Source organism: Ptychodera flava, chromosome 19 (assembly GCF_041260155.1).
Source record: "Ptychodera flava strain L36383 chromosome 19, AS_Pfla_20210202, whole genome shotgun sequence".
NCBI lineage: Eukaryota > Metazoa > Hemichordata > Enteropneusta > Ptychoderidae > Ptychodera > Ptychodera flava.
The window spans coordinates 28284063-28311072 of NC_091946.1; the positions used below are offsets into that span (position 1 = coordinate 28284063).

The following is a 27010-nucleotide window of genomic DNA, read 5'->3' on the forward strand; positions in this document are numbered from 1 at the left end:
TGAGATCATTTTTAAATCCCAAGGTTGTCAAGTTGAAAATAGGTCCGGTTCGCTTTCACTCAAATGATGACTATGCAGCCCGTGACGTCATCAACAAGTTACCATTGATATGCTTGCAAATTTAATGCTCCATTGCTTTTTTTAGAATTTGAAATGTTAATGTTCTCCTGGTTACATTTTTGTTTCTCCTCCAGAATATTTTCAAAGTGCCGGGATCATTGCCACTGGCACAGCTGACCAAGATCCGCCAGACTTGCCGAGCCAAAGTCGTATGACAAAATGCTGCCCGTCAAGCTTTTGTACTACCTGTGGTCCTAGTATCGTATGAGGGATGACTGGTTATTTAAACATCATTCAAACCAACCTACTCCGTCATGAGTTTTTCTTGCAAAGATTCATCAGGAAGAGCAGCATTACAATGAAGATACTGAGAGGTGAACATGTTAATATGCAGTTCACTTCAGCGTGGTACCATCGCATCTTTTTATGCAATGACGTTTCAATAATATAAATGATAAAATAACAGACAAAAAAAATGATATTTAAAACAAGGCCGTACTTGTTCAGGGGTGAGCAAATAAATTTGTTAGAGCTACGTTTCCTTCATGAAATCTAAGATTTATTCAGTCTGGTCATGTGACTTGTAAACCTCCTGGTACGGTAGACTGAAAGAGTCAGCCATTCGGGGGCGCTGCAGTGCTCCACGACCTCTGACCCCACACTAGCTGATGTTACTACAATCAACTGATGATGTTTCTCATGTGTTAGTTTATGCATTACCATGAAATCATGAAAAAAACAAAATCAGTGACAGTTGAAAAAATGTCAAATTCCCAGCTTTATTTTGGACTGATAAGTTTGCCCACCCCTGCACTTTTACCGCTCTCTCGCTTGCCACTCGGAGACTTGTTTGTACCAATAGATGTTCCTTTTTAGCAATAAGTGTATACGTTGTAGACAGTTCACGCTTTCTCCAGCCCATTATTTACAACCGAATCTTTAAAACCTACCTGATCCAAGCGTCCAAACCCACTCTGGTAGTAATGTCAGGCATGCACATACATGTAGCACTCAGAATCACAGAAACTGAAACTTCGTGTTTTTATTGATCTCCACACAACAAATATCAAATTCAGGGTAAACATATCTGTCGTTGTATTGTACAGGCTGCTTAAAAAATTCTTCTGGTGTAATCTGAACCTTAGTGGGCAAAAATCACCCCTTGATCTCTGTACATGTAGATTGATCCTATTATTTTCATTGCAAGTGGACTGAACCATTTATGGCACTTTAGGGGTGAAAGGCCTACTTTTGATGCACTGGCAACTGAACAAATTCACTAGTCTAATAGGTGTTTTTTGTCAATTTTGAACCTGTGTACACTTTTATGAAAAGAGATATATAGGAATTTGAAGATGTCTATAATTATGTCATTGAACTTTTATTGTAATATTTTATGCATACCTAAAGCTGCATGAATTTATCAAATTAGATTTTTATTAGTCGGTAGTATTTTTAAACATAGACAGGGTGTTTTGAAGATGTTGTGAGGTGCTTGCTGCAAACATCAGAATTTAAAATAATTAGCATTCTGATCGAGTTGATTTTTTTACAAAAATCCGCAATGGTAAGGCAGCTTTGTTTTTAAATAGTGGTGTTTTCTGTCCTCACTTATTTACAATACAGGCAATATGCAAAGCAAGCTGATTCAAAAAAAATATGCTGCAAGTTTATGAGTTGAGCTTATCTGGTCAAAAGGACTGTATGGTGTGAACATACTCACACACTTACTCAAGGGATGTATCATAGACACACAATGAATCATAAATTTCCTGGCAATGTGCAGCAGCTCAGAAGGCTGTATCTGATCATCATTATTTACAGCAACTTGTCTGAAACTAGGGCTATTCTCAACCTGATAGGCCATTGGGAAATCATAAGGGCAATGAGTTTCAGCCAATAAGTTGGCTGAAATCTTCCACGACTGTACACATTAGCCCTTACATTCTTCCCAATACAGGAAACACCCTCAGGCAACACTTGTTCAAAGTTAATTTTTGCACCTCCATACTTTTCGAAATAATAGAGGTGATTTACCCAATATTTAGATATTATTCCCAAATATTTTTCTTTGTTCAGCGAAGGAAAGTGCGAGTGATGTAATGACCGTGTCACCACGAGTTGAAGACACGGTGATAATATACTTATCATATGCACAAGCCAAGAATTCATTATTTTTTTCAAAGTAAAAGAAGTTTTCCATGACGATTCCACGTTGAAACTTTTGAACTACTTTAGGAATAATATCAATATGCCGTGCGCAAGTTGTCAATCATTTCCAGTCGTCCGTCGCGTGATTGAGGAACACATTCGTTGGTGTATGGAGCAAATACCAGACAACCTCTCGGTCTACACATACCTCCCGCAAAGTTATACAATATTTCAAAGATAGCATAGGCCTAGAAATTTACCTCAGACGAAGAGACGCTATTTTTCGGGAACAAACATCGACTGAATCTCGACGTTGTGAACACTGTAAACGTCTCGCCTGACCCTGGTTGCAATGCTTATGGAACTCACAGTAACGTGACCAGCTTCGAGTTTGTTGTTTCCGTAAAATTATTCACATAATTCTTTTGGAATATACAGGCGGTACACTCTAGTGTTTATATTGTTCGGATTATTATTGTCATAGTTTGTGAAAATATCAATTTCATTACATGACTTTTGGAGGCCTGGACACCGCACTTGACCCCCTTGTTGCAGTGGAAGTCGTATGTCTACCGTATGAGAGTACAGTGCATGCGCAGTGCGTCGAAAGTTCAGGCGTCGGCGGAGTCTATACGAATACGAATCCCCATACATATTGGCGACAAAACTAAAACACGAGGGCTCAAAAATTTGCCTAGTTGATGTATTTTGTCAGACTCTAATAATCATGACAAATGTTTACAACATTTCCACGTCAGACACATTTTCGCCATGTTGTTTGTTTACATTGAAGAGCACACCGAAGATCGACGCGAAAAAGGTCCGACGCACCAAAATTGGTGACATAAACGTGGGTTGTCGTGACGTAGAACGACCAGAGAACAAATCCCGTATTTTATTTTCGGAGACGACAAACTTTGCTTGTGCATTTGATAAAGCCTATTCCTCTCTTGTATCAGCATGGATATCATATATGCGGACTTCTTCTCGTATCTGATGCAGCACAAATGACACTCATGCTAATACGACACAAGAATAGGTAATTAGGTACATAATAACCAATTTATCAAATACCCATGCCCAGAATTTTACAAATGATAGGAAAAACCTTGAATTTGAGAGCTCTGCTTTGAGTCAGGCATGAGCATAAATGTAGCAATATTTATGCAAATAGGCTTCCATTCATAAACTATACGGCATTTCCTCTGAAGTAAACATCAAGTGCGACAATTTCTCTGAATTACTCTGAACACCCTAAGAAAAGACAACAGGACTCAAAAAGAGTCACATAGGCAGTACAGTCGCTATTTTGTTTGTTTACACTGAGAGGAGTCACCATGTCAACAGGTGCGACATGCACACCACAGGCATACAATACCATGCTGTGTGTGATCAAAAAAATTTGTTTCTGGGCTTGTACAAAAAATGAGAACTTTAATTGAACTACAGCAGGATAACATTACAAAATTCAACATGCTATTACTGTATTTATAGCTTGGCACAAGTCTCCATGTTCCTGAAAGTTCTTCAAACGTTTACATCACAGCATAGTCAGACAGCAGCAGCCATTTTGTTTGTTTACTTTGTTTACTTGCAAATTGCCAATGTAGTTTGAGAACACTGCAAAACCGACAATGTTAAATGTGCATATCTAGACATTTACAAGATCACAATTGATATTTCAAAGTAAACATCAAAAGATGTTGGCATGGGTATATGATAATTTACATTACACACCCTGGTCATGAATATTCATATCAAGTGAGACAGCACAGAAACATATAGTCATCTGTGCGTAGCATCATGGTGCACATCCTTCTGAATTCTATTCAGAATGGCAAATGTTGGGCGAGAAAAGAAAATATCGCTGGACAAAGTGACCAACTCTTGCAGAGCACAGACTTTGATCTGAACTTACCGAAATTGTACTGTGATAAAAGTGATAAATGTATAGAATACCAAAGACAATGAAGTGAAATTACGCCTATGTTATAATTTAAAGTTGGAATCTTAAAGTTTTCAGGAATGATCAGGTTTTACATGCGTTTCTTGCTTTAAATATTTATATCAAAGACAATTTCATATACCTGTATCCTTACATGTACACGTAAATACAGATACTGAAGATGGTATCTCTTCAAGTTCTGAAGGAGTGCACAATACTAGCATGCAATGGACAACCACAACCATCCAACAGTCAACATGACCGCTCCCTGTATAACTTACATGGACACTAGTGTTATGGTTTTGGTCTTTCTTCTCAAGACATTTTGGCTTTCAAAACAACACAACCATGCAGACTATATTCCATTATTTTTGTATTGTAAAATGAGTGAAAGTTACGCCAGCCATCATGAAATACAAATATTGACAATCACATTGCAATATTGACTCCAAATTTACATACTCTTAAATTTTTAAGGTAGATCACGCCTTGAGGACAGATATTCATGCTTTCAAACTTTTATCAATTCTGTTCTAGTATACTGTTAATGGGGTTCATTTTAAAGCTCTTGGTGAAAGAAAACTTTTCACCATCTTAGTTTTTCAAAAATCAAAAATTTTATTTTTCTCTGTAGAGTTAACACCGCAATGGCGGCCATTTTGAATTTTAAATATCTGTAAATCTTGGGTAATTTGTTTCCCTAGTATCAAACTTTGCACGGTGACCCCTAATTTTAATTCTTGATTTTGAAAGAGGATGTTGAAAAAATTTATCGAGGAAAGTTTGAACAAAAGTTTAAGTCTTGTGTTTTCGAGGCACATACTACCTGAAATCAATTTTAAATTTCCCCAAGTTAATTTATTACAAGAGTCTTAACAGGTTAAAAATTTCTGTGAAATACATACTTATTCACACCACAAAGTATTGTATATTAAGTACATTTAGAAGTTCAACTAAAATTATATTGATTGTACAAACATAACAAAAACCAATCATGAAACAGTAAAAACGAAGAAGCAAGTATTTTAAAGCTTATAAATTTTCCCGTTGTCTGATGTAATTTTTTAGATATTTTTCTATTATTTTTTTCCATATTTATGATCCATTGGACCAATTTTTGCTCCTCAATCAACACATGGTTTTCTTAATGGTTAAACTTTAGATCTATCTGCAGTTGTTCCTGAGGGGTAGGTATTTGTCCTGGTCTACCGAATTGCGATTGACAAGGGCAATCATGTTTCCTTTGAAAATTTTACAGAAATCCAAAACGGAGAGTTTACAAAATTTCTGTGAGTACTTTTCATGGCAAATCTCGAAATTATGACACTCTGTGACTCTGCATGATAATAGAACGGTCCCTCTGAACGTTTCAAATTTCCTGAGAATTTCATCGTCATCAGATTGTGAACACTCCCAGGCATTTTAACAAGAATGGCAGATATAAAAAAACTTGCAAGTCAACGATGCTACAAAGATAAGAACTTGGTGTGGATTAAAGTTTCTGAAAGCATTTTAACCTGTTTTGTGCATAGATCTACTTAAATAATAATGAACTTCAAATAATTTATCTGTATAAACGCTATTTTTTGTCTTATGCATACAGAATAACTTTACACTTGGCATTCATGCATTAATAAATTATGAATGGGATGCAAAGTTGAACTTGTAGATACCTCTGCAATCTATAGAACTTTGAACACTTTAGTGTACTTGTACAGATGTAAATTATGTAAAGTATCTATTATTTTCAACCTAGGGGGTACAGATATTTGTTTCCTTACTTGGAATATGTAATGACTGCAATGTACCTAGGTTTCATTCTAGTCATTCCTCTATTGTTTTCTTATCCAATCGTGTCCAATGATTTTGGTGATCATTCAACATTCCAGGTACTCTGTATTCACTTTGTACAGGAAGCTAGGGGGTTTTCACCATATTTGGCAATAGCGAGCTGTTTGGCTCTGTTGATAAGTTAATTATTGTTCAGGTAGAGAATTTCTTTCAATTTTTAAAAAGTACTTGAATATTACTGGTATGTAGAAATCTGAAATAAATAATGGCAATAGAGATTCACATTTTTATGTTTAATCTCGTAAAATTTATTTTTACTCTGTGTAAATATTTACATGTATTACGTTTATTTGTCAACAGTTGTAATTCACACTGTCAGAGAAGCAGGATAGCCTGTATACCATTCAATTAAGCCATACTTCTAAGGCCTTCTTTCATTGGACAATGAACAGATACAATGTATCCTTTGTAAGAGTCTCTTAGACCAATCAGAATAGGTGATAGTTAGTCTCTACCACATAGCAACTTTTCTTCTACCTTATTTGTCTGTTGAGTAATGTCAAAAGTTACACAATGCTTTTCACTTGCTGTATAAAAAAATTCCAGCATCAATAACTTATCATCACTGATCAAGACTTTTTCCCTCTGTACAGCCAATAGCTGACATATGCTGCTAATAATGATCTTAATTGTACACATACGGCAGATCAAATTCTTCACTCATATTATAGTAATAATCACAACAAATAAAACAATAAACCTCCTGCAATTATGTCATGGGCACCGTAAGTAGAAGACATGCGCCATCCAAGCTGAATGGAGTCTTGTGTGTATCACACACCTACTGCAGAGGTAGCAATGATATGGCAGCGGTGATAGTGGCGTCTATCGAAGGCACTTGGGTCAAGGGTCAGTGCCACAGTACCATGTGACCCTTGACCCGGACGCGTTTGATAACCGCCACTAGCACCGCTGCGATATCACAGCTACTACTGCAGGTGGGATTCCCCAACCAAAGTTGTCGCAGTCTTAATGTTTACAAAGTGTATACTTGCTAGCAGTTTAACACACCAATCTGAACAAGATGTCTTAACATGGTAAATGTATGTTCAAGAATTCTCAGGCAGGTTTTTCTAACGTCAATAAAGCCTGTGTGTGTTTGTGAAATAAAACATCATTGTCATTAAACTTCAGATTTAACCTGTGTTGGGTGTCCGTGCTTCATACCTGTATGTAATGTTGGTTATTTAGTTTCGCAAATGCGTATGGATGCCGATATTTTTCTCACAGCCTGTACAAAGTGCATGAACAAAGTGTCTTTCTGTTTAAATAGCGCTAATTGGCCATTTCCCTTCAGTACTGCTTTGTCAAGTGTCTAAATTGACCAATGCCATGTATGTGTTCATGTAGGATAATTTTTTGTGGCACATGACAAAGTCAGGCCAATTGAATCTGAATGGTGCAGCTGAGATAATAGAAAAAAATTGTTGTATAAAAAGGCTTTGTTTCACATATATTGAAAATGTATTCAGATCACAGGGAATCCAGGCTGTTAGCTATTAATTTTGATAAACATATGAAAATTATTATTAATATAATCATTATTATCATCATCATTATCATATGCAGCGAAAAATTCAAATCCAGATTCACCAACCTTTATGTAAAGTATTCTTCCACACCGGTACATACACTAGCCCTATGTACACACTGTATAGTGAAGAGTGTATGTAGGGAAGAGTACAGGTATTTCACGTAAGGATTGGCGAATCTTGGTTTGAATTTTTACTACATGATCACAATGATAATGATAATTACAATTTCATATTTTTATTAAAATTGATAATAATTTTCCTATCTCTATTAAAATTAATATAACTAACAGCCTGGATTCCCTGTGTTCAGATGGAGCGAATGATACATTTATTCATGGAATAACACAATTCTGTCACCAATTACCTACCTGTTTGTACTTATAGGACTTCTTCTCTAACTGCTCTCTTACCGCAGATAAGATCTTTAAATCTCGCCTAACACCCCCTTGGTCTATGAATAATTACCCACGATACACCAGTTTTTTCTCTGCGCTCATTACACTTGGACGTATATTGAAGAAGCTCTCGCTACCGCTTGGATTTTATCCACTCTAGATCGCTTTTCGTGTTTTTTTTTCGGGAACTCACTAGACAGCTAAGTGTATCTTCACTATTGTTGTGCCGTTTTTTGTGTTCTTTACATCGCCTTTGTTCTTCTTTGAAGACTTTGTTCTTGTTTGTCTTTCTTGGTGCCTTTCCCGCCTTTTGGGTTATCAGGCGTGTATCGTTTTTCCCAATCGCCATTCTCGTTTTTTCTTTTCGTTTCGTCGGCCAGCTTTCTCGCTATTATTTACGTCATGAGCTTGCAAGTCCGACGTGAGGGTGTTTGCGGACATGAAATGTCGAACCTCGATCGGCACGATAAGTGTCATCTTTGCCGCGCTTGTAATCGGTCCAATACTTGTGACATTTGTCATAATTGGTCTGATTTCGATTGGAACAATTTTTCTTCTCCCACTGCGTTCGCTAGCCAACGATCGGTGAATTCTCCATCTACGCTAGCAAGTTCGGAACGCAGAATCGTTGGTTCAGATGACGGTGAAGTTCCTATGACTCTGACCAACGAAAATATTGATCCCTCCGACCGGCAGTCGGCTTCCCGGAATTGGGAAGACTCGACGATTGGTCAGACGGATAAGGTAAGTGGTTCAGGTTCAGGGAGAACGATCGATATGTCCGACAGTAGTACCAAGGAAACCCGAGAGGTCACGGTACCTAGTGTAGGCAAACCTAATGAACGATGAAGTTAGGCAGGACTTGCGCCGCGAAAGATCTCCGAAGCGACGTTCTAGTCCGAATTATATCTCTCGCTCCAGCCGAGGCTTACGTCGTAATGATTTTCCGCCTCAGCGTTTTGAGGGTAGACGTCATCGCTCCCCTTGCAGAACTTACAGGGAGCGTGATCAATCGCCCTATCGGTATGACGATTATGGGGCTCGATTGAGCTCTCCAGACCGTCCGACCTTCGACCGAAAGGTCGAGCACCGGAGATCTAGACGCGAACCTAAGCGTTTTAGACACGATTTCCGTTCACCAGAGAGAGAGGCCGATTACTATCATCGATCAGGGTTATATCATTCTGACTATTCTGATTCCGATGATGATTTCCCGAGGTCCAGACGCCGATATTCAACGTCTAGGCGTTTTGAACGGGACCATGACTTGAGCGGGGCGTTGCACGCCATAGCTGTTGTTTGTCCTATAAGTACAAACAGGTAGGTAATTGGTGACAGAATTGATGTTTAAACCTAAACTAATTTCTGTCACATAATTACCTACCTGTTTGCTCCCGCCCTTCCTCCCCACGTTTTGTGTGTACTTATTTGCCGTGAGTGTAATTTCCATTGGTTATTATTTTCTCATGGTAATCTTTGAGTTATTACCCCTATTTTCTGGGTGGCTTTCACCTTCAGGAAAGGTTGATACATGCAGTGTACTAGTGAGTTCACAATATGCTGTAGATTAAAACTGGTGTATCGTGGGTAATTATTCATAGACCAAGGGGTGTTAGGCGAGATTTAAAGATCTTATCTGCGGTTAGAGAGCAGTTAGAGAAGAAGTCCTATAAGTACAAACAGGTAGGTAATTATATGACAGAAATTAGTTTAGGTTTAAACACAAATCAAAGAAAGCCAACTGATAGTGTTCCTAGACACTGCACAGTACAGTACAAGACTACACTTTCTCCAAGCAGTGACTGACCTGAGAAAAATCGAACACAACATACTGAGAGGGAATATCTCGCATTGCTTTGGAAAACCTCTCTCTCATGGGCAGGCAGAACAGTAAGTTCCCTGACTTGTGTTTGATCACTGCCTATTGGTGGGTGCGTGGGATTCAAATATTCTCCCATGCTTGTTGAAATCCTGTATCAACTACACTTTCCTTTCACAGTTTCTATACCATTCAGGGTTACACGCCCTCTGTCCATGGCCTCCATAGTCCCAGTGTGTGCAGCTCCCATCAAATCTTTTTCCGGACCTAAAGGGTGCCACGGGGTCTCAGTACAGGTAGTGCTGTCATAATAATGACATTCTGATCTCGACAAATGTCGTTCATACCCGTAGATATCTATCTTCTCACAAATCCTGAGCATCAACACAGCTCCTACACAAATGTAAAAATGCATGAGAATTACTGAAAATGTAAACAAATCCATTTGCAACACACACTCACACACAAACAAAATAACAAACACACAGAAAAGAGGCAGACATGCACACACAACAGACAAATAGAAGCATATGCACATACATGCATAGATACATATATACATACATATGTATATATGTATGTATATATGTATATACATATATACATACATACATAAATGCAGAACATAAAATTATATACATATATATATATAAACTATATTATATATAACATATATACATTTATACATAATTACTTCAAGTACAGATATTATTACTTTGTACTAGAAGTAATTTATGTTTATATATATATAACTATATATATAACTCTATATACATACATATATATATATATATATATATATATATATATATATATATATAAAACCTTATATTTAACCTTTTCGAAGCATGGACTCACTTATCATTTCGATATCTTGGGCCGGAAGAAATTGATCCAACGCAAGCCAATAGGATGGCAATCTTCCCAAATGATATTTTGGGGCAAATCTGCTCTTTTCCAGTATGTAAATATATTTTCCCCACGTTTGGACAGGAACGTTGCTTTTTCGGAAAATCTCCCCCCCCCCCCCGAAAATGATTCACCCTCATTATCAGGGCCTACCAGTGAAGCCTGATGACGGCGGCCGACATCTGACTCTCCCTTCAGTGAAGTAAACCAGAGTGTCCAATTCTCTCCAAAGTGTTAGAGGATGCAGCAGCACTACGTCTTGATCAGGGAACAACGTCTTCCATGCAATGTATTTTGAGAAAAGGTTGATGCCTGGCTTCTCTGAATACCACTGAAAAAACAGAACGAGTACAAGATCACAAATGAACTTTTTTCAAGTTTTTTTATAGTATGACGGTTCGTTTTTTGGCCGGGGTGGGATGGATGTGGCGGGTGGTTTGACTCCCAACAGTTTTATACGGGGTGTGCCGCCTAAGTTGAAAACATTTGGAGAATTTTCACCTTTTCTACTGCATGTGAAGGTTTTGCTTTTAAAGCATGGGACGTGTGCTTTGTAAACAACCAATGTTTAGGGTTTATTTTCGGATGAAAAATCGACAAATGTTTAGGGATTTTTTCGTAAAAAAGTGACCATTCGTTCCACACATATCCATGCACCTGGGAGTACCCCTCCGTCCGCTTTTTGAATTATATTTGCAGCATTCAATCTTTTCACTAGAATACGTTCATATTTATAAAATACAAAACTGTTCACATTAATTACATCTGGTGTTCTATGGCCTCCTTGATTTTAATTCTCCACGTTTACAATTCCTTTTTTGGTTCTGTCTGTAATGTGCAATTTTTTGTCAGAATTATGTCAGAATTTCTCATTGACAACTGGTTTACTTACTCTGTATGTTTGTAATGTCAAGTAATAAGTTGTCGACAACTGAATTCGGTCCCAATAAGAATTCACTACCTTAAAGGCCTAATTTTTAAAATGTGTTTCGATAACCCGACCTTCCCTAGAAAAAACGTCGAACCAAGACATTTTTTTCGCATTTTCATAAATACTTTAGTAAATTCTCTAAATTTTACCGTATTTTATGGGAAAGAAAAATTTAAAAAATATCTCCGCCCTACCTACCCTAATGTTTTTGCTTGGCCTTATCGACAACAGAATCGTACAAGATAGTTCGTGTTGGCAAGGCTAACATAATGTATAAGGCTGAAGGGAGAAAAAATATATATAAAAGTGTGTACTTCAGTGTTGAACAAACAACAATGGCGACTTTATCAAAAGTAATAGCTTCGATAAATAAATAAAAAAAATTTGTTTCCCCGTAACATGCGTCCGAAAACTATTGTAGGTACGTAGGTCGATCGGTCGGAGGGGTTTTATCAATTTGTTGGCTGATACCAACGGTAAAATTTAGAGATTTTGCTTGAACTGGGGAAAAACCATCCCGTCGGTCAGTTTTTTTTTCCTATGGTAGATCGAGTTACTGCAACTTGAACATACATAATTTTTGCTTGGCTTAAGGCATAGTGCACGGCGCCTCGAGCTCGAAGCTGAACATTTATCACTCGGAAGCTTTAAACGTCCTCTTCAAAAATCAAGAATAAAAAATTATGAGTCAAAATTGCAAATTACCGCTATCCCTTTTGTTTACTCTTATGGGGAAAATTAAATTTTCGATTTTCACAAAGAACACACCAAGATAAAACAAACAAAAGTCAAGGATCCAACAAGATCTAAAAATAGGTACACACAAGCCGGATACCAGCAAAGTATGGTAAAAAATGAGAGTCCAAAAATCTGCCCCAAAGACGCATATTTTGCATTAAATTGACAAAATTGTTGTATGCGTACATTAGTTTTAACAATCGTGTATCACTGAAAAACTAGCTGTGGGTCCATAGCTGTGATGTTTTCAAACGGGATTCCTGCCTTTTACGGCTTTTACGATTTTAATCCCGCGGGATTAAAATCGTAAAAGTCAAAATCAGCCCGTAAAAGGCAGGAATCCCGTCTGAAAACAACACAGCTATGGACCCACAGCTAAGTTACACCATACAGCACCTTAACGTGTGTAAGCGCCGCTTACAGACCTGACAGATACTGACAAAAATTGCAGACTATTGGATGTCTCTGTCGTAAATCGACAGATGATGCTCCAAACGATTGTCTCAAATTCGTCAGCTCGGATCGCGATAGCCTGATCCCCTGCACTCATGGTCGAATTCACAACAGACTGCATATACATACCGTATACATGCTGTCATTCAGAGGACCAGATCTCCATATTACCAAGGTGACATTTTTGAAATGTCTGTAGTTTTGCTGGGAGAGTTTCTGAAAGGCGTTACTATTTATCAAACGTATGGTTGTCTTTGAACCGACATCTCTCTCAAAGCCGGCTGTTGGGGCGTCATTGAATCTCAAGACTGCATCATGATTGTCTGAGAAAATAGAAACATGAGATTGTAACACAGAAATTAGTTGAGAATATTTTCTATTCTTTATATTAAGGTCGATTGAGGTTAAGTGGAGGACTGTCATTTTCATTAAGGTAGTATGCACCTCGAAAGTGAAAGACTTAAACTTTTGCTCTAACTTTCCTCAAGGAATCTTTCAATCATTCTCTTTCAAAATCAAGAATAAAAATAGGGGGTCACCATGCAAATTTTGGTACTAGAGAAACAAATTACCAAAGATTTACCGTTATTATAAATTCAAAATGGCCACCATCCCCGTGTTAACTTTATGGAGAAAAATGAAAGCTTTCAAATTTCGAAAAACTAAGCCGGTGAAAAGTTTTCTTTCACCAAGAGCTTTAAAATGAACCCCCACATGTGGTATATCAGAAGAGAATTGTAAAAGTTTGAGAGTCCGAATGTCTGTCCCCGAGGTGCGTTCTACCTTAAAGATAGACCACGCGAGATAGAGATGCCACCCAATTGGAACGATGAATCAATTTCAATGACATTCTTGTGAAATGACATGTACATCGGAGCACAACACGTGTTTTCTATAAAATCCGCGCTGAGCCTACGTGCCCCATAAACGTGTGTCCATATGCCTGAGAAGACTGCTCTGGCATATGTACACACGTCTATGGGGCACATAGGCGCAGAGCGGATTTTATAGAAAACACGTGACTGTCATCGGAGTCAAAGTTCAGCAGTAATGGCATTCAGAAGTAGTCTAAGAGTAAATATATACATGGCCAGGATTACAAATGTCATCCTAATTATTCGAATGACTGCAATATTGCCACATTACATATATTTTACTATCAGGAGTAATAGAATTAGGGCTTTCCTTCCACAACATCGTCTAGTGAATGGGCCAGCATAGGTGAACCACCCCCACCCCACCCCCTTGGGCAATTTTACCGAAAGTTTCTTCAAAGTCTGTCATGTGGGAAGTGTAACGCAGTTGATTGCCATCAAGCTACTCTCACGTTTTTGCCTGTTATATAGTAGTAACATGCACTCGTTATACGAAAACTACATTGGACCGTGTCTATTGAAAATAAGAGATAAATTTGTCTTGTAAAATCACTTCGGCATTTCGTCTCTGATGTTTTTTTTTGTTGTTGTTTGTTTACCAATACATAATAGAGTAAATAATAACACAGATAAACATAAAAAATGTATGTTTGTTTGAAATAAAGCAATAAATAAAACCTAAAATGAAAAATAAAATTTAAGCCACTGTACACTCTGAACGAACACTCTGCCCGAATAAATACATCCCGTTTACTTGAATGTAAGGAAGTTATGACGTCAGTCACGAACGATGTTGCAAATATTCATTTGCATTGATCACCGTTTGTTTGACAGTGCTGCTGAGTAAACGGTTGCAAGAACATAAGTTGCAGAGCAGACTTTTCAATGCGACCAAAAATCATGACAATTTGCAAAAGTTGCCCAGTTCCCATAAAGTTTGCTTGGAACATGGAAATTGTGCCTCTCGTTTTCGAGTTCTTGGAAAGAGTTTATTCTAAAATCCAGCTAAATATTGGACGAAACTAACACACACACACACACCACACACACACACACACACACACACACACACACACTCTCTCTCTCTCTCTCTCTCTCTCTCTCTCTCTCTCTCTCTCTCTCTCTCTCTCTCTCTCTCTCTCTCTCTCTCTCTCTCTCTCTCTCTCTCTCTCTCTCTCTCTCTCTCAACCTCTCAACCTCTCAACCTCAACCTATAAGTATTCCCTGACTAAAATTATCAGTAACTTTTCATTACTTACCTGCTGGTCCATATGTCAAGCTTTCACTGCAAAAACATAGATTATAACTAGAGAATTTTCACCATATTTTTATGCACTCTACTGTGGCCGAAGAGATTTTACATGTAACTGTATCGAACTTACCTATTTCTTTACCTAGGGCGGTATACTTTAAAGAACTCGAACTGAAAACCACTGCGCAGGTGTTGAAGTGGAGGCTCTCTTCGATAGTTTTCTCAGGGAAATATTCAGCAATGCCAAGTTCCTTGAAAGGTGACGAGGCTCGAGTTAGTACTTGCATGCTGTTGGCTTGTCGTATCCTGCATAGGACATCGTTGGGTTTAATTGGACCTTTGAATCGCTTGAAGGACCGTCTATTTCCTGCCCGACAGCCTTTGCTGGACTGCTGGCCTTCGCGGAACTGCTTGTCGTACGAGAGGAGTATATGTCGCACTGTGGAGTTTTTAACGTCTGGCAAAATGACTTGGACACTGGACAGCAGGTCGGCACTCACCTTTGCGCCAGTACGTTGACTGGCCTGGCCTTTCACTGTCAAAACCCGGACTAAATTTGTCAGCTTCTTGTTACTGAATTTGTCCTTTTCACAACGCACCAAGTGAACTCGTGACCGAATCGGGTCAATTTTCAGTGAGTACGCTTTGTAGAGATTTGTGTTGTATTCTCTTTTCGTAAAATTTCCCCCTATCACACCCGTATCGTTACTGGAAAGCAACTGTTTTGCATCCCTTGCCAGCTGCGTGGCTTTGTCGGCACTGAAAAATCCTGACTCTAAAGCGACTTGGAAGTCCGTGAGTGTGAAACACTTGTCGGTGAAAACGTTCGGTTCTCTGAACTGTATGCCTCTGGTCAAAAACATGAAAAATGTCATTGACAAAACACTGAACAACATCACGAGGAATAGCAAGGTCGCTCTTTTCATTATTCCAGCGCTTCCGAACGAAAGTACGAAAAAAACCCTGTTCGGATGGCTCGGAGCAGAGCTGAAAGATGATATTGCCGATCACTTCCACTCGGATCACGTGTCAGAGATGCAGCTTTAATGCCTGTTCATATTACTCTCTTCAGATACACCGTACCACTAACCCCAGGCACCACACTTTGCATGATCGGTGTTCCGTGCATGGAATCGACCGTCATACAACCTTGGCATATCCTCCAGCGCGATATCACTATAGGCCCTACGTCTGCAATGGAAATAGAAGGAAGGTTATGATATATGGTGCGTGTGTGAAAATGTTACCGTATAGCCGTGATAACGAGGGTAACGCTATCATGCAGAGAAGCATTCATCATAAATGAAAATTGGAGAATGTCCAGGATTTCATAGATTACTTCAAAAAAAACTAATTTGAAACAGAAAACGTGACTCCAAAGATGCAAACGTAATAAGACAACATGCACATCGTCCCTTCGATGCAAATGCGATATGTTGCCTGTGGGCTTCACAGTAAACAATGCTAGCGATAGAAGGGGCCCACTCAATGCAATGGGCTGGCACAAGCATATGCGGAAGGATACCTGGTAGACTGGCACAACTACAACTAAAACAATATGAAGATGAAAGTCACGCCAAATCAAGTCAGTGCAACACATACTGCGCACATTCCATTTCAAGGCCACCGGCCCATATACGAAGGGGTTTGGTCATAATATACTTGCAACACGATTGGAACTAATCAGACTAATTTGGGATAATTCGATCTTATTGCTCAAATTTATCAAAAGTGATAGGTGCCATATGGCTGAAAGGAGAGATATTACAAATTACTCATAAAGATACGTGATTTTTGCTGATTAAAGCAACATTAATACTAAATCCAATTATCCAAAATTAGTTCAAATCGTGTTTTGCACAACAGTTAAAGTAAAGAAAATGTTGAACAATCAACCTCTAAACAAAATTCCGCAAAATACAGGTCATAAGTGGGAATACTACTGAAAGTTACACAACTTCAGATGACTTAAAAACTGAAAGGCCTTGTAGACAGACTTAAGAGGCTTAAAGACTTCTGTAGGGTCCTTTTCTACCGTTATTTTCACAAAATTTGGGGCGTTTGGAACATGTACGAAGGCAGTATTGCGTGCTAGCAGCAAAGTCGCACTCGGTACCATCAGAGAGCTGAAAGCCACATATTAATACTTGTGTGGCATCTAAGTCAGTGGTCTTTCCTACTTTTCTTTATTTTCTCTTTCGTTCTGCTTTCCATTCTACTTGATGTATACTTGATGTATATTTGATGTACTCTCCTGGTCAAACTTTAGGATGAACGGTGACACGTATATACATCCACGGCTGCAAACGGTTTCCTCTCTGCCTGTTCCTCGTTGTTCCACACTTGGACAAAAACAAGGTTAGGAAAGAATACAAAAGTCCTTATTCGATTTTGACGCACGCAGACAGAAACGGCGCTTATCCCGCTTACGGGAGCCGTCATTGCTTACGGCCTAGAGGGGGGGGGGGGTCGGCGGAATTTCATCGGAAACTCCGAAATTTCAAGTAACCCCCTCTGCCAACCATGATGAATTTGATTAACCCCCTCTCTAACACAGATATTTTGACTGATCCCCCCTTAGAAAAGTTAAATATCATTACAATAATTTTTAAAATTTACAAATATAGGCCTACAGCAATAGTCCTTTCAAATCCTGGTGTAGGCCTGCCCTGCTAGATTATCATTAGCTATCTCATGACATTTCAAAAAAGTGAAACCAACAAAATAGAATTCAAATTCACAGCAAAATATTGATATAAAGGCTCACGCTGTAACCAGTATCCAACCATACAGTATTGTTTAATTTGGATGGGTATCATGACAGGGTTTTCACTAGGATATCTGACTGGGCAGAATTTGAAAGTACAGGGGAAGAACACGTGAGGGACTGAGGGGGAAGTGGCAGAGGGGTGCTGTCCCCTATTTTGCATTGAAAATTTTGAGAAATTGATGTGTGCAATGGTGCAATCCGAGAGGTTTTTCAATTTATTCCACACCAAAAATTGAGTAACCCCTTCTATCTCTCCATATTTTGAGCAACCCCGCCCCCTTGTAGCTTTCAATTTTTGAGTGACCCCCCTCCATTCCGCCTACCGCCCCAGGCCGCAAATAATGACGGCTCCCTAGACGGGCATTGATATTGTATGAGCTGAATTCAATTGCCCCTGTGTTTCTGACCTGTCTGTGTATTAGTCATGCCACAGTGCATTGTGGGTAACCGGAAACATGGCGAACATGCATATTATAATATGATTGTACGCCTCACCAATGTCATGTGGACAGTGTATGACGATACGCCTCACCAATGTCACGTGTGCCGACTATGAGGTCACAAAGGACGGCAAATTTACGTCAGCCCAAATTCAGGTACCGGGAAGTACGGACACGGACCAAATCTGTTCCCAAAAGGAGGATTATTTTGCGTCGGCCCAAATTTCAGTTCGGTTGCCAATGTGAACAAGGCTATTGTACGCCTCACCAAGGTCTCGCTTCAACCTCCATAGCCTAACACACGCAACGAAAAACGCGACCAAAATGTTGCTTACCCGCTGGTTTTTTTCTTCATAAAAGCTGCATATTCCAAGTATCAACGATCGCTTCCAAAATTAACAGCAGCTTTCGACAGCTTCAAATAAAGGTCAGGCTTTTAGGGCCGGCGTCTGAACCGAATCTCGACTGCTGTGCTTCGAAAGATGACTGTTCCTTGTTAATATTCATTACAAAAGTAATTAATACCCATGCCGTACATTTACATACGTCGCTGAGAAATCTTTCAGTTTTCTATATCACTCTAAGAAATACCGTAAATAGCGGTTGCCAATACCATCCTTAAGTATCCTTAAGTCAGGATACGATATCAAATTCAGAGATGCTGTCGATAACTGTTATATCATGTCAATATTGAACCATACCATCATATCAGTATTGTTACATTGAGAAGTGCCGTAAATTGCACTATTTTTAGCTCAGCTGTCTGCGACCAAGAGCTTGTCAGATAGGTAGGTGTACAATATCCAGAATGTCGTCAGTCGCCGGCGGCGTCCATCACATTTTCACATTCCAAGCTTCTTCTCTAATACTGCTGGTCCGATTGCTTTTAAATTTACTGGGCAGGTTCCTCGGGTGACCTTGATATGATTTTTTCGAATTTTTAGGTCAAAAATTTTCTTCTACCACTTCTCCGATTGCTTTGAAACCTGGCATGCAGTTTCTTTAGGGTGATCTAACAGTCAGATTTGTTCAAATTGTGTTTAAATTTGCATATCTTAGTGTCAGTTTTCCAATTTTTGGACAAAATATCTTTTCGAAAACTGTTTGTCCGTTTGCTGTGCAATTTGGTGTTAAGGTTGCTGGGGTTGATCTAAGTCAGGTTTGTTCAAATTGTAGCGAAATGTGCATATTTGTATCTTTGGGGCATTTTTTTTTCTTTTTTTTTAAGAAAAGTTTTTCTGAACCGCTCATCAGATTTCATAGGAAATTGATACGTAGGACCCTAAGGATAATCAATATCAGTTTTATACAATCGTGAAGAAGCCTGCAATTCTGTATTTTGCGGCAAACTTTTGCATTTTTATCAAAAAAATCATAAAATCTTCATCTTAGAATCCTCTTGTCTGATTGCTTTTTGTGTGCAGGTTCCTTGGGGTGACCTGACTCAGATTTTTTGAGATTATATTAAAACTTGCATTCTTATATTTTTGGGGCAATATTTGCAGATTTTGGCCAAGCAAAACATTTGTCTTGACAAATGAGCAGTTGTACAGTGTTAGTACTTTCAAAGCGCGCCACCAACAATATAACGGCGCTACCAGCAGTGCAGGCGGCACTGATGGAATCTTAATTCCCCATCAAAAACAATAATATAGAGCATTTTCTGAAATTTGCTGCTAACCTTAATCTCGGAGTATACATCCCAGTTTGTTAAAATTAAGGTTCCAAGACAAGTAACTGACCTTTTTAAGCTAACAATTCTCTAGTGGTTAATAAGCTTAGAACCCCCGTAAATTATATGTTTTCGGAAAGCCCAGATATAGGGTAACATTTTGGTTACCATAGTGTCACCATTGGTTATATCATTATCACGTGACAGGTAATTTGCATAACCTTTCAAAAATCTGTTTTACCTATATTTTGTTTCCCTATAGTGAAGAAATATTAGCATTCAGATGCATGTTCATAGCTAATCAGTTTTGTAACTTTCCAATCAAGGCAAAACTATGCCGAATAAAACTTTGGCTACGTCCCTTCATTTGTATGGAGCTGTTTTGGCCGCGGTCGCCTTGTTCGCCGCCATTTTACAACAAAATCATAAATAATTGACACGGTGTTGTGATTGTCTTTTTGAACAGGCACGTAAAAACCAACTGTGATTTGATAGCGCAACACTGAAGTAGACAGAATTGACTAAGATGTCACTAGTTCAGTGAGCGGTGGCTTATTTAGGGAGAGTAAAATAATGCAAAGTTTCCTTCGAAATTACCAAATACATGATTACAGCGATTTCAAGTAATAGGCGCATATACTTTTGACATATGGAAAAAGCTCCCTGATTTGCTCATTTTCGACTACAAAGGACTCCCAACTTCTCATCGACGAAGATTTATGTTGGGGATAACGGGGAGGGACTTCAAGGTGTGTACTCTGGAAAGTTGAGGACGTACAGATGCGCACACTTTGTTGATTTAAAATGCAGCATGGCCTACCAAATTCAAGTTATCGAAAGAAACATCGAGTTTTATCTTCTGTCGATAAGGTATTACGCCTTAAAAATCAATCAATGCTCCGTGCTATCAAACGTTCGGTCATTCACGGGCAATGGTATACTCCGTCCGATACGTCAGCTTCGATGTCGTGACATATTCCGTTGTTCTACAAAATTTACCAACCCCGACTACCGAGAGTCAAGATCGTCATCACCGAAGACCCTTTTTCTGCCGTACAAGGATTCAAGATTTCGTGACTAAATGATACTTAACAAACGGCAGTTTTTGTCATTATTAGCTGTACTTTTATGGTTTCAATGTTAAAAGGAAAGGTTCTCTCTCAGACACTGCACACATCAGATTTGGCTACAACTTTAGAAAAATAGCTCTCTATGGCTTCCAGAAGATGCACTTGGATGGCTGGCAAGTCTAAACACCCATCAAAGTTTTGATTTACAGCTTTTCTATCTTTGATATCAATGATTGACATCCATTTCTGTACAACAGTTCAGGACGTCTGGTTAAGCATAGAAAGTGTTAAATACATTCACTGATCATTCAAAATACTGTATTCAAACTTTAAAATTGAAACTTTGAAAATTCCTATCGACAACTGACATGTCAACAATTTCATTAAAGCACTGTCTAAAATTGGAATAAGGGGTCAGCCACTTTTTGACGTGGGCAAAAAAATAATCCATGGCCCAACCCCCAACCCCCCGCCCCAGGCTGAATTAACTGACCAGTCCCTAAGCACCAAACGAATGTTGAACGGAACATACAGGGGCAGCCATGTTTACATTAAAAATGGCTGAAAACGCTATGCAAAAGGTGCTCAACCTGAAGAGCCCAGCAGTGCTACCGGAAAATCAAGTCGCTGAGACTCTGATACAAGGAAGTTGTAGAGCAACAACAGACGAAGTGGTACAGGGAGAATCTCGATGTCTTTCTTCGAGGAACTGTCTCAAAACCAAAGACAATCCACAACGACATCATGCACGACTACAATCTTGCAATGCTATATGCTTGGCCATATACATATTTCAAACTTTAGCGGCGAACCATATGATTTCGTTGGGGGGGGGGGGGTATGGAGGAGGTGGCGGTCAGGGTGACAGCAATTTTTTTTTCTACTGTCAGACCTGCACCAATTTTTTTTTCAAATGGAGTCGCAGTGCAATTTTTTTAAATATTGCTCATCATCAAGTTTATAATTGAATCACAAAAGAGCTATGGAATCTGTGTCTTTTCAGCTAGGAAACCTTTCAATCCCATCACATTGCATTCGTGCTATCTTATCTGTGGAGACACATGGATTAGACTTTATTATTTTTTTCTTTTCAACTTTTTATTGCTTTTAAATTTTCAAAACACATACAGAGACAAAACAAGAAAACCACACCATACAGACACTGGAGTGGCATTAAAGATCCTTTGAAGTAGAAAAGTACAGTCAGCTTTAAGATACAAATCAGAAATCAGAAGGGAAAAATATTTTCTTTTTCGTGAAAAAGTTTTCATAGCTGTAGTTTAATACTCATTTTTTTAGTTATGTTATTTTACTGAGATTCTTCAGTGTCTTGATGAGAAAGCCAGTGTTTCACATATCACAGCATGATTCTATATATTCATTTTAAATTGCAACAAAGGAAAACAAAATGGAAATTCTAGTATACTTACAACTTTATATTATAGAACACTTTTCTGCCAAATCCACTGTGATCAGCACTATCCCTTCTTTTGTTTAAAACAGTCAATTCCCCTTAAGTTATTCAGGGAAGATGTTATCTTTTGTGGTCAGAGAAACAAGGCCCACAAATTGTATTTCATTATATTTGTTGTTCCTCATTTTTTTCATTGTCAGCTTGTACATCTTTCTAACATATTTATATTGAGAGAATAATATATTGTTTTAACACTAGTTTATTGACTCCTGTCTTGTGTTTTAAATTTTCACAATTTACAGAAGTCAAATAGTCCCCTTTAGATTGTGCCTATGCCATTGAGATATTGCAACAGAAATCCTGAAATATGATTTCTTGGGTCAGAAAAGGGAAGGAAAACATTGAGTGCACTGAGGTGTAAAGTAGACCTATGTAATGCATGCTTATGTTATAAGTGCTGGAAAAACAAGAATTACTTGTGGTAAAAACATTTGCGCCGCCTATGGCGGCGCGCCGGCAAAGAATACATGAGAATAAGGTTTCCAAATTTTGCTCATTTCATGTGCATTGTGACAATGTTTTTTCCAATTCTGTCTGTTATGACAATTTTTATTTCAAGCCATTACAGGATCATTTTTTTCTCTTCTATTTCACCTGGTGACAATTGTTTTCTCAAAATCCTCCATACCCCCGCCAAGAAATCAAATGGTTATCCCCTTAGAGAAAGCGTGTAATATGGCCGCCTAAAAAAACAAAACACACGCGGGCTCACATTATTTATCCTCCGTGTGTTGCAAATCACAGTGTACGCTGAACGCTGGATACTTCCAACACTACACAAAGAAACAGTAGACTCACTTGACAAAGGTCAAATCCACTGACACAGCCACCGTTACGTGTTGTTTGATACACAGCGGCCACCGTGGCGTGGTATGCATAGAAAAATACCGCGACGGGCGCTGCTCATCGAACTACACAACTAGCTGTGACAACCTAATTCACAGACAAACACTGGTATCTGATTGATAGAGCCTTGGACACGGTCCCTGTAGTCGTTTCTGTTCGTATGAATTGTCGTAGCTGCCATCAAGAGGTGATTGTTGATTATTGAATATTTACAAGACACGTTAGTGATCTCGCCATGATATATCTGTGACAAGAAGAAAGCCTGCGTTTAAAACAAGGTCATGCAGCCTTTTTTGACGTAAAAATAGACTAGTCGTACTCACTATTCAAGACTTCTTCTTCATAACTCACATATTTACTTCCGTCGACATAAATGCTGCTAGTGAAAGGTGCCTGCTGCTTCTATAAAACTTGTCAGAATTTTAAGACGAAATCCATTCTGTCACAGTGCTGTGACTCAGTCAAGCTTAATAGACTTGACGTCTGTTACCAGTGTGGCGGACGTTGAAAACGAATGGGGCCAAACCAAAAAAAAAATTGTTCCTCGTATTTTTGTGTGAAAGCAACAGACGTCGTGAGTCTGTTAACAGATGATACACAGTGATTTCGTAACAATGAAAAACAAACATATTGCTTACAACGAATTAATTCACTTTGTAATGTAAAAACAAGAACACGATTTGCTGCTAATGTTTTTAAGGGATGGGTAATTTGAGCTTCCGATTTACAAACAATGCAATGTTTCTTTGTCTGGCTTTATATCCGTTTGTCACCTTAGCTCGAATCCAACTCCATCGCTTTCTATGATAGAGAGCTGGGCCTTACGGAGGGAAATTGGGTGAAAGGTTCTGAACTTGGAAATGACCTTTAGTCAGCAGTATTTATGTAGCCACATCGTGAATGATGACTTTAATTCAATCACAAGCAGCAATAGCGCCAGGTTCGTATACAGGTAGTGTTTAAAAAGTGAATCTGAGCCCTAGAATATGCTTTTGGAGAAGAACAAGAAAATGTGAAAAGAAACATAAGGGCTGAAAGAGTGCAAGTAGTCGTTTGGACTTTCTGAATGTGGAGCATTAGTGTTTCAGCTTGTCCCGGGCTTCTTGCAAGTGCCTCGAAACAAATGATACAACGGTCTGATATCCCCACTTTACTAAGATCTGAGTGAAGTATGTAAAGAGATACAAAATTCTTTAAATGACGGAATTCGAGTTTGCTTGAAAAGAAGCTGGATACGGTTTTGTCTGAAATAAAGTGGAAACAATGAACACATATCAAAGGCTACAGGATTTCAAAAAATAACAAAACAACAAACTATAACAACAAATTCCAGCCTGTAAAAGTAGAATCCGCGATTACGGGTAACAATTTACCTATTCCGTATGGCCTATGATGTGCTTGAGAGAACACGTTTTGTTGCAGGCACGGTGACTGCACAAGGATTGACCTCAGTCGGCGCACACAGCCGATACAAGCAATGTCAGAAACGTCAACCTAATTTTACTTCTTCTTTCAGCCACAGTCGTAAATACATCACTAAAACAGGCAGGACTCTACTCCTGGTTTTCGCATTATTTCTCCTCCCATTTAGAAATTAGCTCAATTTCAGTGTTTGATTTGCCGTACGACTTGTGGTGCCGGGGTTAAAAGTCGTAAAAGTCAAAACCAGCCCGTAAAAGGCAGGAATCCCGTCTCTGTAACCACCACAGCTATGGACCCACAGCTAGCAAAACCCAACCGTTTGGCACCTGAGCCCGGGCCTGAGATACCCCAACAAAAGAGCTCTGCTGTTTCTAAAGCACGTGACGAACCACGCATACGTCATCGTATGTAAGGACACTCGCTCTGGTCTGTGACCAGCATACTAACTTCAGCTCAATGGATAGACTACGGCGCGCCAAATGTTTCAAAAATATTTATCGTCATAGAGTAAAAATAAACTGTCAAATTTTCTTTCTAAATAAAGTATTAAACGTGTATGAATAATAAAGAAAAAATTTCTTTCGTCCATATCATTGTATTTTAATAATGTACTTTTTCGCAAAAATAACATTCATTTGAAAATATGTGTCATTAAATATTTGAATGTGTCTGTACAGATAAAGATGACGTGCAACTGTCGTTCTCGATTGAAATAAAAATTCGATGGAATTACGGAAGAAAATAAACGAGACAAGTATTATTGCAAAAAAAGGGAAAATGTTATGCAGTACTTAATTGTAAAATACTCTTTAAACCGTAATGAGAAGATAAACTGTTTGCAAAAATTTGAAAATACCACAATCCCATACTTATTGACGTAGACGTACATACACGTGTATTTGATATAAAGGTGCAATGAATGCTGATTATAAGGGAAAAAAGCAAAAAAAAAAAATCAAGCACACACAAAAAAAATATTGAAATGCTTAAAAACAAAGCCAAAAATAGTACTTCCACTACTACAAAAAAAACAAAGCGAACCACCATCAGGTCTGACTAAAAAAAGAAAGAAAATCACAACTGAAAAGTCGACCGAGATCGCGCTGGCGTTGAGGCTGAAAAGAAACCAAAACGAGGTCAGCTTGAAAAAAAACCAAAACGAGGTTACAAAAAAAAACAAAAAAAACCGAAAACGAGGTTACCAAAAAAAAAAAAAAAAAAAAAACAGTAGAAAAAAAGAGGCCCGTTCGAGAAAAGAAAACAGAGTGGGACACCCCGCAGAAAAAGCCCAACATGTAAATTAAATAATTCTCAATCTGATTGTTAGAGTTTAGTGCCAGAGGGTTTTGGATCATCACACTCGGATGTTGGACAAGATATTTTGGGTATTTCAGCGAGAACTCTCAGCTTCTAGTCTTCAATATCATCTCATGGACGTCCAAGTTACCGATACGTCCCATTCTATATTAAACAGTTACAAGTGGACAAAACATTCGTGGTGGTTCGTCGGCTGCCAGCGGTCCCCTCGCTCATGGCGTGCCTCAATGTACCCCCTGGAGGTGGTAAGCCAGCGGCCGGCGGTCCCGTCGCTAGTACAGTACACGCCGCGCCGGCGACCAGCGATCACCTCACTGTACAGTGTAGGGCCGCCTCTTCCAAACCATAGACAGTCTGTGCCAAAACCATGGAGTCCTACCCCAACAAAACGATGGCTAGCAGCTAGCCCACGGTAACGTGTGTGATTCGATACATAGCGGCCGCCGTGTGGGTATGCATAGTAAAATTGCATACCACGCGGCGGCCGCTATTATCGAACCACACGTAACCGTTGGTTTAGCCTCTAAATGGAGTGTGGCAAAGGAAAAAATACTCAGGCTAGAACACTCCGTTAAGATTCGAGGCAAAGTTTTCAGCACCACGCCCTCTTTGGCGAGTCTTCTCACCCACAATTTTTTTTGCGAGAGCAGGAAAAAATGGAAAAAATGCTCTGGCTTGCGAGAATGCGTTTTCAGTAGTACATGTAGAACGTGTGTGGCGAGTGCTTGTTTTTTTTTTTTTTTTTTTTTTTTTTTTTTTTTCTTTTTTTCTTTTTTTTTTTTGCTGTGGCGAGTGCCCACGCGTTTTTTGTATTTGCTGCGTCCATGGCATTTTTTATTTTCTTATTTTTATTTTCTTTTTTTTTTATTTTTTTTTAGTAGATGACGTCCTCTTTTGTCTAGCCATCACTGCCGAATTTTTTCTGTGATTTTCTCTCTTTACTGTTAAAGCGGCTTGTGGTTCATATTATATTTTTGATTATCTACAATACGTTTTTTATGAGACGTACTGCTTTTTAATTTTCTTAAGTACATAAATAATTTTATGTATGCATGGCGTTTTTTGTCTGATTCTTTTATAATGAT

At 38.7% G+C, this 27010-nt stretch overlaps 2 protein-coding genes across 7 annotated transcripts in view; one reads left to right on the plus strand and one right to left on the minus strand.

Annotated features, from left to right (window-relative positions):
- LOC139119154 (growth hormone-regulated TBC protein 1-A-like) overlaps positions 1–7151 on the plus strand; it is an 85423-nt gene extending 78272 nt beyond the window's left edge. For all 5 annotated transcript variants that reach the window (XM_070682815.1, XM_070682813.1, XM_070682812.1 and 2 more), the window contains exon 7: positions 195–7151. In XM_070682815.1, coding sequence (XP_070538916.1) covers positions 195–275 — 81 coding nt within the window. In that variant the 3' untranslated portion in view covers positions 276–7151. The remainder of the gene's footprint in view (positions 1–194) is intronic.
- Positions 6232–23682, minus strand: LOC139119153 (beta-galactoside alpha-2,6-sialyltransferase 2-like). Of its 2 annotated transcripts, none has more exons than XM_070682811.1 (6): positions 23510–23682; positions 15045–16105; positions 12917–13110; positions 10819–10996; positions 9638–10149; positions 6232–7503 (listed from the first exon to the last, which is right to left on the minus strand). In XM_070682811.1, exons 2-5 carry the CDS (start codon positions 15838–15840, stop codon positions 9914–9916), a joined length of 1404 nt encoding a protein of 467 aa, XP_070538912.1. In that variant the 5' UTR covers positions 15841–16105; positions 23510–23682; the 3' UTR covers positions 6232–7503; positions 9638–9913. The 2 variants fall into 2 exon arrangements, with proteins under 2 accessions (XP_070538912.1, XP_070538911.1); XM_070682810.1 differs by lacking the exon at positions 23510–23682 and adding an exon at positions 18460–18602 and having other exon boundaries at positions 9959–10149.
- Between the last annotated feature and the right edge of the window lie 3328 nt (positions 23683–27010).